At 44.7% G+C, this 16,259-nt stretch overlaps 2 protein-coding genes across 2 annotated transcripts; both read left to right on the top strand.

The window, feature by feature from the left end:
- Nucleotides 1-240: 240 nt before the first annotated feature.
- LOC310995849 (aldehyde dehydrogenase, dimeric NADP-preferring-like) lies at nt 241-9,382 on the top strand. Its single transcript, XM_083985013.1, has 10 exons — nt 241-321; nt 1,830-1,985; nt 2,986-3,217; nt 4,332-4,417; nt 4,741-4,949; nt 5,823-5,940; nt 6,971-7,112; nt 7,233-7,399; nt 8,843-8,942; nt 9,033-9,382. Exons 2-10 carry the CDS (start codon nt 1,830-1,832, stop codon nt 9,344-9,346), a joined length of 1,524 nt encoding a protein of 507 aa, XP_083841139.1. The 5' UTR covers nt 241-321; the 3' UTR covers nt 9,347-9,382.
- A 2,622-nt stretch (nt 9,383-12,004) lies between these two features.
- Nucleotides 12,005-12,974, top strand: LOC310995755 (aldehyde dehydrogenase family 3 member B1-like; the record flags this gene model as incomplete). Its single annotated transcript, XM_083984880.1, has 2 exons — nt 12,005-12,044; nt 12,552-12,974. The coding sequence occupies 2 exons, from the start codon at nt 12,005-12,007 to the stop codon at nt 12,863-12,865; spliced, it is 354 nt and encodes a 117-aa protein (XP_083841006.1). The 3' UTR covers nt 12,866-12,974.
- Between the last annotated feature and the right edge of the window lie 3,285 nt (nt 12,975-16,259).

Here is a 16,259-nt window from a genome sequence, read left to right as displayed (position 1 = left end):
TGTTATGAAGGCTCTCAGTGTGTGTGTTTGTGTGTGTGTCCGTCACGGTGACCGAGCCTCGAGCCTGCCGGTAAACTGAGCCCAGATCAGCCACACTGATGAGCGTGGGAGAGACGTTCAGGGACCCGGGAGCGTGTCGGACACCTGAACCGCTCTGAGATCAGCAGATCGCCGACGGACGGACCAGTGTTGTTGCTGCTGCTGCTGCTCTTGCCGCTGCTGCTGCACGGAGGTGAGCCCGACTGCGACGTCTCTCGATCGATACATCGATGATTGGACCGTCGATCGACAGCTGATTGAATCTGAACCGACGACGACGAAGTAAGAAACAAACAAACATTGGATTTAACTCGTTTATTAGTTTTAATGATCAACAGCTGCAGCCGCGGACCTCAGCTCCAGATGTTTTATTATTTAACATCAACAGACAGAATTGATTTTCTTCATTTGAGAGTTGGTGATTATCGATTATTACTGATACAAAAGTTATGTTTCAGTTTTTAAAGCTGTAATTTTTTTTCTTCTAATTGTATTTACTGACATTAGTTATAGGCTAATAGGAGAATCAGACTGCTGTGGGTTTTAAATCTTTATTTCTTATGTGTAATTTTCTATATAGAGACTGTGTCACATATTTCTATATTCTGTATTTCTGTCAGTCTCTGGTTTAAAACCAACAGATCTGGGGGGGTTTATTTTTGTTTTATATTTATTCAGTATTTACAGTGAATTAACAGTGCCTCAGTCTCAGTGACCTGCTTCACTGTTTTATTGCCTCCGTCATGACGTGTCGTGATAACACTGTGATTGACAGGCGTCCTGCTGCTCTGTGATTGGCTGTTGATACAGTTTGTTAAATATTCACAGATACAGTCAGGAAGTAAAAGTTGTTTTTTCCAAAACATGTTCGATGTTGTTTTTCTTTTTTGTTGTAAATGCAAAGGAGGCGTCAGTGACACCTGGTGGTGGAGCTGTAGATCACAATTGACTGTTCAGACCAACGGCAGGACAGGTCTATTATGGGATGGTTAGTTTAGTTTGGTTTAGTTTAGTTTGGTAGTTTAGTTTAGTTGGTTTGGTTTATTTTGGTTTAGTTTAGTTGGTTTGGTTTGGTTTGGTTTAGTTTAGTTTAGTTTAGTTTAGTTTAGTTTAGTTTAGTTTAGTTTAGTTTAGTTCAGTTTAGTTTAGTTTGGTAGTTTGGTTTAGTTGGTTTGGTTTAGTTTAGTTTAGGTCAGTTCAGTTCAGTTCAGTTTAGTTTGGTAGTTTAGTTTAGTTGGTTTAGTTTAGTTTAGGTCAGTTCAGTTTAGTTTAGTTTGGTAGTTTGGTTTAGTTTAGTTTAGGTCAGTTCAGTTCAGTTCAGTTTAGTTTGGTAGTTTGGTTTAGTTTAGTTTGGTAGTTTAGTTTAGTTTAGTTGGTTTGGTTTATTTTGGTTTAGTTTAGTTTGGTAGTTTAGTTTAGTTGGTTTGGTTTAGTTTAGTTTAGTTTAGTTTGGTAGTTTGGTTTAGTTGGTTTGGTTTAGTTTAGTTTAGGTCAGTTCAGTTCAGTTTGGTAGTTTAGTTGGTTTAGTTTAGTTTAGGTCAGTTCAGTTTAGTTTGGTAGTTTAGTTAAGTTAAGTAAAAAGACATTTATTTATTCAGCTCATTTTTTATATAGATTTTTATTTTGCTCAAACAACAAAAACAAAACTATTGTTTTAGTGGCTCAGGACAACATAAAATGTTGGTGACCTTTGACCTTTGACTGTTAATATCAGAGTTTGAAAAGAAAAATGTGTCAAAAACGTTTGAGAACCAGCTGTGTGAGGTTCACACCTGCTCTCCGACCCACAGATGGAGCGACAGGCGGTGCTCAGGGCGCGCGAGGCCTTCGCCAGCGGCCGCACTCGACCTCTGGAGTTCAGGCTGCAGCAGCTGGAGGCTCTGCAGAGGATGATCAGGGAGAAGGAGACGGAGATCAGCACGGCGCTCAAACAGGACATCAACCGGGTGAGACACACACACACACACACACACACACACACTGTCAGACAGGTGCGTAGCTGACGGCGCTGTGGGCCCTTTAGTGGGGCAGATAAGCTCATATATGGAAAGTATTGTGCATTTTATGACTAAAGCATGACACTTTCAGCATTTCATCTACATACCCCAAGGTTTGATTTCAGACGTGGAACCACTTTGGTGGCTGACCATTGGTGACCTTTAGGGGTCTTTGACCTCACCATTGCATTTTTCCACATTATTCTCCATTGGAAACCTATGAAAATCTGGGAAGTAAATCATTACCAATAAATTTCTTCACCATTGTGTTTAGGAAGGTGTGTAATATGATGTAATAAAATGTTGAAATTCAACTCCTGTGGGAAACTCCCTAAAAAACTACTCAAAGTTGGGGTACCCGTAACTAGATTTTTCGAAAATTCCGAAATGTTAAATTTGACCTTACAGTAAGTATCTTGTGAGGGGTCAAACTAGGGATTTTTCATGATCCTGAGTTGATCGCAAACATTAGTTTTACACCCAAAAAAACAGCCACACCCACATTTCCTGTTCATCGGAACCCCCACCACCACCAATATAATGAATTACAGAGAAGCCATTCCTTAGCATGGCAGAGGTTGTGTCACAAATTACTACTATATACTCAATATAATATAACTTATATATTACAGGTACCCCAACTTTGAGTAGTTTTTTAGGGGGTTTCCCACTGGAGTTGAATTTCAACATTTTATTACATGATATTACACACCTTCCTAAACACAATGGTGATGAAATTTATTGGTAATGATTTACTTCCCAGATTTTCATAGGTTTCCAATGGAGAATAATGTGGAAAAATGCAATGGTGAGGTCAAAGACCCCTAAAGGTCACCAAAGGTCAGCCACCAAGGTGGTTCCACGTCTGAAATCAATCCTTGGGGTATGTAGATGAAATGTATGTAGTTTCATGCTTTAATTAGTTTGCTTCTCTGCCCCACTACTTCAGAGTCAGTACGACACTCCGCTGCTGGAGCTGATCGGCATCGAGAACGAGATCCGGTTGGCCGTGGAGAAGCTGGCGCAGTGGGCGGAGCCTCGGCACGTAGAGAGGAGCGTCCTCACCATCTCAGACGAGGTGTACGTCCGGCCCGAGCCCCTGGGGGTGGTGCTCATCATCGGGGCCTGGAACTACCCCTGGGCCCTCACGCTGCTGCCGCTGGTCGGGGCCATCGCCGCAGGTATAGGACCACACACACACACACACACACCTTTGTTTACCTGAGCTCCGGCTGAGGGGCGGAGTCATGTCGAGGTCACAGCAGTTTATCAAGGTCCATAAACTAATTTTTAATACTTTATTGCAAGGTTTCTCACTTTCACAAACATAGTCATAATCATTTCATTTTCTTAATTGTACCTTGCTTTTTTTTTCTTCTTTTTTTTCAAAGTGTATATTCACAAAGTAAATAACAAACAATAAAATAAACAGACAATCCCATATGCAAACTGGTACTTCCCAAATGAGGATCTCAAAGATAGGAAATAAACAAACAAACAAAAAAAAGGATACATAAGTAAATTAATAATAATATAATAGAATAAACTAACATCAACTAATGGGAAAATTAACATCAACTAATTAAAACGATCAAAGTGTGAAGTGATAGAGGAGTCGACCAATCACAGGCTCTCGGAGCAGAATGACCTGACCAAGGTGTGAACCAGGTGAACCAGGTGACCTCACCTGCTCAGATGGAAGAGGAAATACCTTAGTGTTATTCATAGTTCAACATTTTGGCAAATTGGCCCATTGCCATAATCCCTATAGTCATAGCAGTAGGTTTGTTACCTTTAATTGTCGGTGCAAGCTATTTTTAGAACGGCGGAGCAGAGCCGTGAGCTGCTCAGAGCTACGCTACGGAGGCTCATGGGATTTCTTGGTTTCCCTCATCAAACTCATCAAATACACAATCCAACAACTCCACAACGCTCTGGTGGACAAGTTGTGACCTGCACATTCACCACGCTATGAGATAAAAGCAGTTACCAGACAGAGTTGTTTTAGAGGGAAATACAGAGACTGTTTGATGAAAAACTGCCCCCGACCGGAACGACCATCAGCGGTTTTGCATTAATTTACCTCTAAAACAACTCTACTAATGGAACGTTACAAGACAGAGTTGTTTTAGAGGTAAATTCATGCCAAACCGCTGATGTGCGTTGCCTTCAGGGACAGTTTTTCATCAAGCAGTCTCTGAATTTACCTCGAAAACAACTCCGTCTGATGAGGGTAAAGATGATGATTATGAGGACGAAGATGTTGATGAGAACTTCCCCCTCCTTCCCCCTCAGGTAACGCTGCCGTGGTGAAGCCGTCTGAGCTCAGTGAGTTCTCCTCCCTCCTGATCCGAGCTCTGCTGCCTCGATACCTGGACAAGGTGGGATGGATGGATGGATGGATGGATGGATGGATGGATGGATGGATGGATGGATGGATGGATGGATGGATGGATGGATGGATGGATGGATGGATGGATAGATAGATAGATAGATAGATAGATAGATAGATAGATAGATAGATAGATAGATAGATAGATAGATAGATAGATAGATAGATAGATCGATAGAACGATAGATAGATAGATAGATAGATAGATAGATAGATAGATAGACAGACAGACAGACAGACAGACAGACAGACAGACAGACAGACAGACAGACAGACAGACAGAGGTGTGACATTGGGGCTGCTTGTTTTCAGGACCTGTACCCGGTGGTGACGGGCGGAGCTTCAGAGACCCAGGAGCTGCTGAGGCAGAGGTTCGACCACGTCTTCTACACAGGAAGCAGCTCGGTGGGGAAGCTGGTGATGGAGGCTGCAGCTCGACACCTCACCCCCGTCACCCTGGAGCTGGGGGGCAAGAGCCCCTGCTACATCGACAGGAACTGTGACATCAGGACGGCGTGCCGGTAACACACACACACACACACACCTCTGTTAGCATGACACAGGGAGACAAACAACAATTTAACAACACAACAGGAAGTGTTTCTGGAGGACACAACAAAGAGACGGACCAGACTAAAGGCTAATGCTTACTCAACTTATTGTCAAGCCCAGGAAGCTGTCTTCTAAAGTCAAGAAGACTGGTCCCCCATTTTATTGTGACTGGTCCCCCACTTTGTTATGACTGGTCCCCCACTTTGTTGTGACTGGTCCGTCATTTTATTGTGACTGGTCCCCCATTTATTGTGACTGGTCCCCCACTTTGTTGTGACTGGTCCCCCATTTTATTGTGACTGGTCCCCCATTTTATTGTGACTGGTCCCCCATTTATTGTGACTGGTCCCCCACTTTGTTGTGACTGGTCCCCCATTTATTGTGACTGGTCCCCCACTTTGTTGTGACCGGTCCCCCATTTTATTGTGACTGGTCCCTCGCTTTATTGCGTCCCCAGAAACATTTCCTGCTGTGTTTGTGTCTTTGTTTTGTCAAGCTGCCGTGGGTCGAGCCACCACTGTGATAAAATAAAACACAGAGACTTTAAACCTGCTCCAGAATCTGATCTGCCAATAATCAACACAAACTTAATTTTTTATGAAGGAAACAAAACACTGTGACATGTTTGAATGAATTCATCTGACCTTTATTTGGCCTCCAGAACACACTGAGACTCATTTACAGTGAAGATGAAATAAAAAGTCAGAGAACAAAAACGAAAATAAAACAAAACATGAATAAAATCCTCACCAATCATGAAATATTAAAGTAAAGTTGTACAGTTGTTATGTTGTGATGATGATATGTGTTAATGTGTGCATTATTTTCTGGTTTGTGTGCAGGCGCATCACGTGGGGGAAGTTTGTGAACTGCGGTCAGACGTGCATCGCTCCAGACTACATCCTGTGTGAACCGTCCATCCAGGGACAAGTGGTGGAGCGCATCCGCCAGACGCTGCTGGTAACGTGTCCTCGCTAAACTCACCTGGACTAACACGGTGTGTGTGTGTGTGTGTGTGTGTGTGTGTGTGTGTGTGTGTGTGTGTGTGTGTGTGTGTGTGTGTGTGTGTGTGTGTGTGTGTGTGTGTGTGTGTGTGTGTGTGTGTGTGTGTGTGTGTACCTGTGGTCTTGGTCTCGCTGACCTGACGCTTGACTTACCGGGTAAAATGCAGAAATGAGGGCTCATCCAATCGGAGATGTTCAGTGCATAGATCCAGCACACGATAAAGTGAGGGATCAGTCTTTCTTTCTTTCTTTCTTTCTTTCTTTCTTTCTTTCTTTCTTTCTTTCCTTCCTTTCTTTCTTTCATTCATTCCTTCTGTCTTTCTATCTTTCTTTCTTTCATTCCTTCTGTCTTTCCATCTTTCTTTCTTTCTTTCTTCCATTCCTTCTGTCTTTCTTTAGTTGTTCTTTCTTCTTTCTGTCTTTCTTTCATTCCTTCTTTATTCCCTTCCTTCCATTTTCTTTCTTTCTTCCTTTCCTTCCGTTTTCCTGTCTTTCTTTCATTCTTTCTTCTGTCTTTCTTTCATTCCTTCTTTCTTTCTTTAGTTGTTCTTTCTTTCTTTCTTTCTTTCTTTCTTTCTTTCTTTCTTTCTTTCTTTCTTTCTTCCATTCTTTCCATCTTCCTTTCTTCCATTCCTTCTTTCTTTCTTCTTTCTGTCTTTCTTTCATTCCTTCTTTATTCCCTTACTTCCATTTTTCTTTCTTTCTTCCTTTCCTTCCGTCTTTCTTTCTTTCATTCTTTCTTTCTTCCCTTCTTCCTTTCCTTCCTTCTGTCTGTCTTTCTTTCACGATAAAGCGAGGGACCGGTTTGGGGCTTTTAGTTGTTCTTCTTCTTGACTTTAGACGTTGTGCAGACAGTTTCCTGTCCTGGTTTGACAACAAGCTCAGTTTGTTTGGTTTATTAGAACGTCAGTATCACATGATCCACATGTTGTTGATGAAACCTGAACATCTGGAGCTTCATGAAACTCTCACTCCGTCCGTCTCAGGAGTTCTACGGTCCTGATCCCAAATCTTCGCCCGACTACGGTCGCCTCATCAACCAGCGCCACTTCAGCCGCGTCCTGAGTCTGATGGAGGGCTACAGTCCCGTGGTGGGGGGGCAGAGCGACGCCTCGCAGTGCTACATCGGTACAAACTCACAGCACATTTTATCTTGTTGGTCCATTTTATCTTGCTTTTATTTTAAAATGTCTCAGCTCCTGTCAACAACACGTCTCTGTCTCTGTGTCTGTGTCTCTGTGTGTGAAGCCCCCACCGTGCTGAAGGACGTGCCCCCCCACTCCAGACTGATGCAGGAGGAGATCTTCGGGCCGCTCCTCCCCATCGTCACCGTGAGCGACATGGACGACGCCATTCGCTTCGTCAACGAGAGGGAGAAGCCGCTGGCGCTGTACATCTTCTGCTCCGACAAGAAGGTGAAGCAGCAGGAGACAGTGGAACTCCTCCTCTTCCTCCTCTTCTTCTTCCTCTCCTTCTTTTTCTTCTCCTTTTCTTTCTTCTCCTTCTCCTTCATATATATATATATAAGACTAGATGACTCATCCAACGCTGCTACCCAATGACACAACGTCACCACACGGCCGCCATCTTGGCTCAGTCAACTCTCTCCCTCAGAGCATTAGGCCTCTGGTTCATGTTCTACTAAAATAACCAGAACTCGCTCAGTTTTTGACCAATTTTCAAACGGTTTGGTTTGTTATTAACATCAGAAATGCAGTTATGATAGTGCTACCTAAAATCCCAAATCATTTTAATCATGTACTTTTCTATGACAGAAAGTAATGGCGTGTTCACACCGGGCGCGAGGCGAATTTTTCGTGCGATAAGATTACATACAAAGTCAATGTACAGACGCGAATGGCGCAACGCGACGCGAATGAAGCAAACTCGTCTGTTCGCCTGAACTAGTCACGCGAATGCCGCAAGTAAAAACAAATATTCCAGCGGCAAACTCAAGCGAGTAGAGTGAGGCAAATATTTTACTCGCGCCCAGTGTGAACGCACTGTAACACTATAGTAACATTATGCAAATAGTTAAAGTAATAGATATATACAGACAGAATTTCACAAAGTTATAGATAGTTTTTTTGGTGCAGACTGGATCACCATCTACTGCAGCCAGAGGCAGAGCAAGTTGTCTGATCCAATATGGCCGCCTGTGAGTTACATCTGCGTGTAGTCCGGTCTACGCCCTGGTTCTCCTTCATATTCCTCTCCTCCTCCTCCTTCTTCATCTTTTCCAACTCCTTCCCCTTCTCTTTCTTCTCTTCCTCCTACTTCATCTTCTAATTCTCCTTCTCCTTCTTCATCTTCTTTTTGTTCTCCTACTTCTTTCCCTTCTTCTCCTCCTCCTTCATCTTTTCCTTCTTCTCCTCTTCCTCCTTCTTCATCTTCTTTTTCTCCTCCTCCTACTTCTTCATCTTCTTCTTCCTCTCCTCCTTCTTCTCCTCCTCCTTCTTCTCCTCTTCCTCCTTCTTCATCTTCTTTTTCTCCTCCTCCTACTTCTTCATCTTCCTCTCCTCCTTCTTCTCCTCCTCCTACTTCTTCATCTTCCTCTCCTCCTTCTTCTCCTCCTCCTTCATCTTTTCCTTCTCCTTCTTCTCCTCTTCCTCCTTCTTCATCTTCTTTTTCTCCTCCTCCTACTTCTTCATCTTCCTCTCCTCCTTCTTCTCCTCCTCCTTCATCTTTTCCTTCTCCTTCTTCTCCTCTTCCTCCTTCTTCATCTTCTTTTTCTCCTCCTCCTCCTTCTTCATCTTCCTCTCCTCCTTCTTCTCCTTCTCCTTCATCTTCTCCTTCTCCTCCTCTTCTCCTCCTTCATCTTCATGTGTCTAATCCCCCCCCCTCTGTCTCTCTCTCAGGCTGTGAAGAGGATGATCGAGGAGACGACGAGCGGCGGCGTGACGGTGAACGACGTGATGATGCACTACACGCTGAGCTCTCTGCCGTTCGGTGGCGTCGGTGAGACGGCGAGCAGGACGACGGATCAATGATCAATAACCGATGAGAAGCTCCGATCGGTGACTTATTGATCCGTGTGTCTCCTCACAGGTCAGAGTGGGATGGGCCGTTACCATGGCAAACACACCTTCGACCAGCTGAGCCACCAGCGGGCGTGCCTGATCCGCTCGCTGGGCATGGAGAGCGTGAACCGTGCCCGCTACCCGCCCCAGGACCGGCGCCGGGCCCGCCGCGTGCGGCTGGCGCTCCGGACGCCGCTGATCGACACGTCGAAGAGGACGTTCATCTGGGCCGTCGTCGCCACCGTCATCGGCTTCGGCCTCTTCATCACGCTCCTCGTCATCCTCCTCATCGCCGCCGGACTGAACTGCACCTGCTGGTACTGGAGGGGCTTTTACAACTAGAGAGGAAGAGGAAGTGCCTGAAGACCTTCACAATAAGAGCGTGAATCAATTTATTATCATAACCTTTAGCTCTAACGTATATGTTACATTTTGTATCTGATGAACCTGGTTCAACTCAACACACTCTCAGAAATTAAACCAAACATGTATTTGTTTTTGTTACCAAATAAAAAAGATAATTGATACGTTACTAATTTAACTAACTTTATTTATATGCACTTTTCAAACAGAAACAAAACTCTGAATAAACCATTAAATCAAAAACAAAGACAGACGACACAGTTCGCAAAACAGGATGTAAAATGGAGCCGTCAGCTGCAAAATGATGAATAATAGTAAGTGAATACAGATGAAATCCAGATGTTTTTCTGCTTCTCCGCAGTCACAGTGTACGACCACCAGGTGGCAGCACAGAGCTACTCTACAAATCAACTCATTAAATTGTGTTTGTAACAACTTTATTTACATAATAACAGGAAACAGTTAGGGTGACCAGATCTCAACTCGGATTCCAATGCATTGAGATAAAGTCTAAATGACTTCTATTCTGCCCCCAGCTCATAACATTACTATATGCAAACGTTATATTATATATAACATGTATTTAAATTCAACTTCCTCATGTTTTCTCATATAAAGAAAGATGAAGCTTTCATGCTATTTCACAGTTCCTCTCAAGTTAACACACCTTAACAATGTACAGTCAGACAGAATAGGCATGTCTTTGTTATAACGGGTTCATCTTCTTTTCCTCACCGCGGTCGTTGTCTCTCTTTCCTCCACGCTCACTCTCTCTTTATGTTTGTGGGCGACTCTTAAAAACTTTGATTGATATTCATGTCATACAGCGCGTCCGGCCTCTGATGACGGCCCTCGCTGCTTTCACCAAATGCCAGATTTTAACACAAAACAGGAGCCTGTCAAAAACAAGAATGTGGGACAGCGTCTCAATCTGTGGGACGTGTGAAAAGCCAAGGAAACGTGGAACATCTGGCCGCCGTCTGCACAGCAGGGACAGGAAAAGGTGTGAACGTTCCAAAAGTGAACAGTCCAGATGTGTACTGTCCAGGTGTGAATGGTCCAGATGTGAACAGTCTAGATGTGACTGGTCCAGATGTGAACGGTCCAGGTGTGAATGGTCCAGATGTGAACGGTCCAGGTGTGAATGGTCCAGATGTGAACGGTCCAGGTGTGAATGGTCCAGATGTGAACGGCCAAAAGTAAACAGTCCATATGTGACCGATCCAGATGTGAACAGTTCAGATGTGAATGGTCTAAAAGTGAACAGTCCAGATGTGAACGGTCCAGATGTGTACAGTCCAGATGTGAACAGTCCAGATGTGAACAGTCCAAAAGTGATTTTCAGCCTTCTATGATTATAGAATAAAGCCTTTTTCAGCATGTACACACGCAGCTCGAGCACACACAAACGCGAGCACACACACACACACGCAAGCACACTGTTGACTGTTGATGTGGGGCTTCACCTTGAGGTATGGGCTGTACTGAAAAAAGTGTAACATGCAGTTGTTCATTCAAACTAATAACTGCCATTGAGAACAGGTTAAAATTATTGATTTGATTGTCAAACTCATTGTTTTTGCATTTTGAGTCATCAAGTTTGATTTATACTGAACTCCTCCTATTTTGAGTCGAATGTGAATTGCACATGCACATTGCATAGTTTGGTTCAATAACTGAAATGTTAAGAAAATAATTTGGATCAAAGCAAAGAATTAAGGTTGGGTCAAGTGCAGTATTATTGTTTACATCAACTTAAAATAATCAGGTCATAACAAGTGACTCAATTTAGTTTCTATGAAGTCAAATATTTTAGATGTGATATCTGGACATCATTTTTTTTTTGTTTGAGCAAGGTTTTCCTTTTTTCAGCTCCACTACTTCCTGAACTTAATGCTGCTCCTTTGTTTCCTGTCTTACATTATTGGATAAAGGAGCTGCCTTAAGTTCAGGAAGTAGGCTAGTGGAGCTGTGCATAGAGCTCAATGGGCTCTTTGCACAGCTCCAATACTTCCTGGACTTAATGCTGCTCCTTCATTTCCTGTCTTACATTATTGGACAAATTGATTAATCCAGGTGTGTCTGACCATTGTGACTACTCAGACACACCTGGATTAATCAGTTTGTCCAATAATGTAAGACAGGAAACAAAGGAGCAGCATTAAGTCCAGGAAGTATTGGAGCTGTGCAAAGAGCCCATTGGGGTCCAACAGGTGAGGAGGATCCAGGTAATTAGGCCATGCGACACGTCACTTCCTGTGTGGGCTTAAAAGCGGGACACAACAGGTGTGTGTGTTTGTTCAGTCATGGGGTCCAGGCAGCTCGTTGTGTTCGGCCTCGTGCTCGTGTGTGTCGGGCTTAGTGGCGCGCGGGTCCTCGGTAGCAGAGAGCCAACCTACCGGCGGCTCGCGGCGCAGAAGCCGGCGGAGGTCGCGCGGCCGAGGGCGGAGCCTGAGAGAGGTCACTCCAGGCCGTCTGCAGAGCCGGCACGCGGGCTGCAGGTGAAGGTCTACCCGGGGCTCGAGCCGCTCACCTGGAGCTTCCCGGTAGATCCCGTGGACCCCGTGGATCCGCCTCTCGCGAGCTTTGAGCCGCTGCGGCCGGACAGGACCGAGCGCGTGGCCGTGCGGTGCGGGGATGCACTACACGCTGAGCTCTCTGCCCTTTGGTGGCGTTGGTGAGACGGCGAGCAGGACGACGGATCAATTAAGCAATATCACACGAGAGGGAGTGCTGTTGTACTGTATATCAGCACGGCTGTGATTCGGTCGTAGGCACGAGGCCGCAGGCCGAGTGCCGCAGATAATCACACCGTGCTGAATTTTTTTTTCCAGCCGGGTTTAGTAGAGATTTATCTCCAATTAGACGGACCAGGTCAGGTCCAGGTTTTAATGTTCAAGTCCGTTTATAACTGCAGCAGCAGCAGCAGCAGCAGCAGAGAGATGGGGCAGCTCCTGTATGGGGAGCGTGGCTCTGACTTAGCTCCTGTCCACTGCTGAACAGCGGAGTGATAACGTCCGTAAAAAGTCACAGTGCTGTTATACTGTATATCAGCACTCATGGAACGTCTCTTGTCCAATCAAATTGCTCGGTTGGGACCGGTCGGAACTAACTGTTGTATAATGATCAATAACCGATGAGAAGCTCCGATTGGTGACTTATTGATCCGTGTGTCTCCTCACAGGTCAGAGTGGGATGGGCCGTTACCATGGCAAACACACCTTCGACCAGCTGAGCCACCAGCGGGCGTGCCTGATCCGCTCGCTGGGCATGGAGAGCGTGAACCGCGCCCGCTACCCGCCCCAGGACCGGCGCCGGGCCCGCCGCGTGCGGCTGGCGCTCCGGACGCCGCTGATCGACACGTCGAAGAGAACGTTCATCTGGGCCGTCGTCGCCACCGTCATCGGCTTCGGCCTCTTCATCACACTCCTCGTCATCCTCCTCATCGCCGCCGGACTGAACTGCACCTGCTGGTACTGGAGGGGCTTCTACAACTAGAGAGGAAGAGGAAGTGCCTGAAGACCTTCACAATAAGAGCGTGAATCAATTTATGATCATAACCTTTAGCTCTAACGTATATGTTACATTTTGTATCTGATGAACCTGGTTCAACTCAACACACTCTCAGAAATTAAACCAAACATGTATTTGTTTTTGTTTTTGTTACCAAATAAAAAAGATAATTGATACGTTACTAATTTAACTAACTTTATTTATATGCACTTTTCAAACAGAAACAAAACTCTGAATAAACCATTAAATCAAAAACAAAGACAGACGACACAGTTCGCAAAACAGGATGTAAAATGGAGCCGTCAGCTGCAAAATGATGAATAATAGTAAGTGAATACAGATGAAATCCAGATGTTTTTCTGCTTCTCCGCAGTCACAGTGTACGACCACCAGGTGGCAGCACAGAGCTACTCTACAAATCAACTCATTAAATTGTGTTTGTAACAACTTTATTTACATAATAACAGGAAACAGTTAGGGTGACCAGATCTCAACTCGGATTCCAATGCATTGAGATAAAGTCTAAATGACTTCTATTCTGCCCCTCAGCTCATAACATTATTACGTTATATTATGATAAATATAACATGTATTTTATTTAAATTCAACTTCCTCATGTTTTCTCATATAAAGAAAGATGAAGCTTTCATGCTATTTCACAGTTCCTCTCAAGTTAACACACCTTAACAATGTACAGTCAGACAGAATAGGCATGTCTTTGTTATAACGGGTTCATCTTCTTTTCCTCACCGCGGTCGTTGTCTCTCTTTCCTCCATGCTCACTCTCTCTTTATGTTTGTGGGCGACTCTTAAAAACTTTGATTGATATTCATGTCATACAGCGCGTCCGGCCTCTGATGACGGCCCTCGCTGCTTTCACCAAATGCCAGATTTTAACACAAAACAGGAGCCTGTCAAAAACAAGAATGTGGGACAGCGTCTCAATCTGTGGGACGTGTGAAAAGCCAAGGAAACGTGGAACATCTGGCCGCCGTCTGCACAGCAGGGACAGGAAAAGGTGTGAACGTTCCAAAAGTGAACAGTCCAGATGTGTACTGTCCAGGTGTGAATGGTCCAGATGTGAACAGTCTAAATGTGACTGGGCCAGATGTGAACGGTCCAGGTGTGAATGGTCCAGATGTGAACGGTCCAGGTGTGAATGGTCCAGATGTGAACAGCCAAAAGTAAACAGTCCATATGTGACCGATCCAGATGTGAACAGTTCAGATGTGAACAGTTCAGATGTGAATGGTCTAAAAGTGAACAGTCCAGATGTGAACGGTCCAGATGTGTACAGTCCAGATGTGAACAGTCCAGATGTGAACGGTCCAAAAGTGATTTTCAGCCTTCTATGATTATAGAATAAAGCCTTTTTCAGCATGTACACACGCAGCTCGAGCACACACAAACGCAAGCACACACACACACACGCAAGCACACTGTTGACTGTTGATGTGGGGCTTCACCTTGAGGTATGGGCTGTACTGAAAAAAGTGTAACATGCAGTTGTTCATTCAAACTAATAACTGCCATTGAGAACAGGTTAAAATTATTGATTTGATTGTCAAACTCATTGTTTTTGCATTTTGAGTCATCAAGTTTGATTTATACTGAACTCCTCCTATTTTGAGTCGAATGTGAATTGCACATGCACATTGCATAGTTTGGTTCAATAACTGAAATGTTAAGAAAATAATTTGGATCAAAGCAAAGAATTAAGGTTGGGTCAAGTGCAGTATTATTGTTTACATCAACTTAAAATAATCAGGTCATAACAAGTGACTCAATTTAGTTTCTATGAAGTCAAATATTTTAGATGTGATATCTGGACATCATTTTTTTTTTGTTTGAGCAAGGTTTTCCTTTTTTCAGCTCCACTACTTCCTGAACTTAATGCTGCTCCTTTGTTTCCTGTCTTACATTATTGGATAAAGGAGCTGCCTTAAGTTCAGGAAGTAGGCTAGTGGAGCTGTGCATAGAGCTCAATGGGCTCTTTGCACAGCTCCAATACTTCCTGGACTTAATGCTGCTCCTTCATTTCCTGTCTTACATTATTGGACAAATTGATTAATCCAGGTGTGTCTGACCATTGTGACTACTCAGACACACCTGGATTAATCAGTTTGTCCAATAATGTAAGACAGGAAACAAAGGAGCAGCATTAAGTCCAGGAAGTATTGGAGCTGTGCAAAGAGCCCATTGGGGTCCAACAGGTGAGGAGGATCCAGGTAATTAGGCCATGCGACACGTCACTTCCTGTGTGGGCTTAAAAGCGGGACACAACAGGTGTGTGTGTTTGTTCAGTCATGGGGTCCAGGCAGCTCGTTGTGTTCGGCCTCGTGCTCGTGTGTGTCGGGCTTAGTGGCGCGCGGGTCCTCGGTAGCAGAGAGCCAACCTACCGGCGGCTCGCGGCGCAGAAGCCGGCGGAGGTCGCGCGGCCGAGGGCGGAGCCTGAGAGAGGTCACTCCAGGCCGTCTGCAGAGCCGGCACGCGGGCTGCAGGTGAAGGTCTACCCGGGGCTCGAGCCGCTCACCTGGAGCTTCCCGGTAGATCCCGTGGACCCCGTGGATCCGCCTCTCGCGAGCTTTGAGCCGCTGCGGCCGGACAGGACCGAGCGCGTGGCCGTGCGGTGCGGGGAGCGCGCGCTGCAGGTGGAGGTGAGCCAGGACCTGCTGGGCCGCGGCCTCGTGGACCCGCAGCGCGTCACGCTGGGCGGCTGTCCGGTGAAAGAGGTCGACCACCTGGCGCACGTGCTCGTCTTCGAGTCCGATCTGCACGGCTGCGGCAGCACGCTCGTGGTAGGACACACACACACACACACACACACACGCACACGCACACACACACACACACACCTGACCCAACAACGAAAATGTTTCAAAACTAAAAAACAGTTTCTAAAATGAGATTAGGTCACCCACTGTAATCCATGTTGGTTTTTAATCTGGATCAATCCTTCAGTTTGTGTTCAAAACTTTTTAGTAGGATCAGGAAAACTTTGATCCAGAGCACCACGATTATTCTGATCCAGCAGTTTGGTGGATTCAGGATCAAAATGTGATTTAAATTACATTCAATCTGGTCACATGAACAACATTTACAGTGTTGTGTGTGTGTGTGTGTGTGTGTGAATATATTTATTGATTTATATTTTGCACCTGATTTTTAAACCATTACAGTGATGAAGTAAATAAAATTAACTTTTGATTATTCCACAAATTAAGGACTCTCCCCCAACTATTGGATATGTAAATGAAATTTGAAGTTTGAGTTTGAAATGCAGGAAAAATATTCACAATGCATTTGCCTAATGTACAAAAACAGCACAAAACAACACACGGCCCATTTTCAAATAAATTTGTATTTGAAATTTGTTTAT

Source organism: Trachurus trachurus, assembly GCF_905171665.1.
Source record: "Trachurus trachurus genome assembly, chromosome: 13".
NCBI lineage: Eukaryota > Metazoa > Chordata > Actinopteri > Carangiformes > Carangidae > Trachurus > Trachurus trachurus.
The sequence above is the reverse complement of the archived record's forward strand: the minus strand, read 5'-3'. Positions and strand labels throughout refer to the sequence as shown.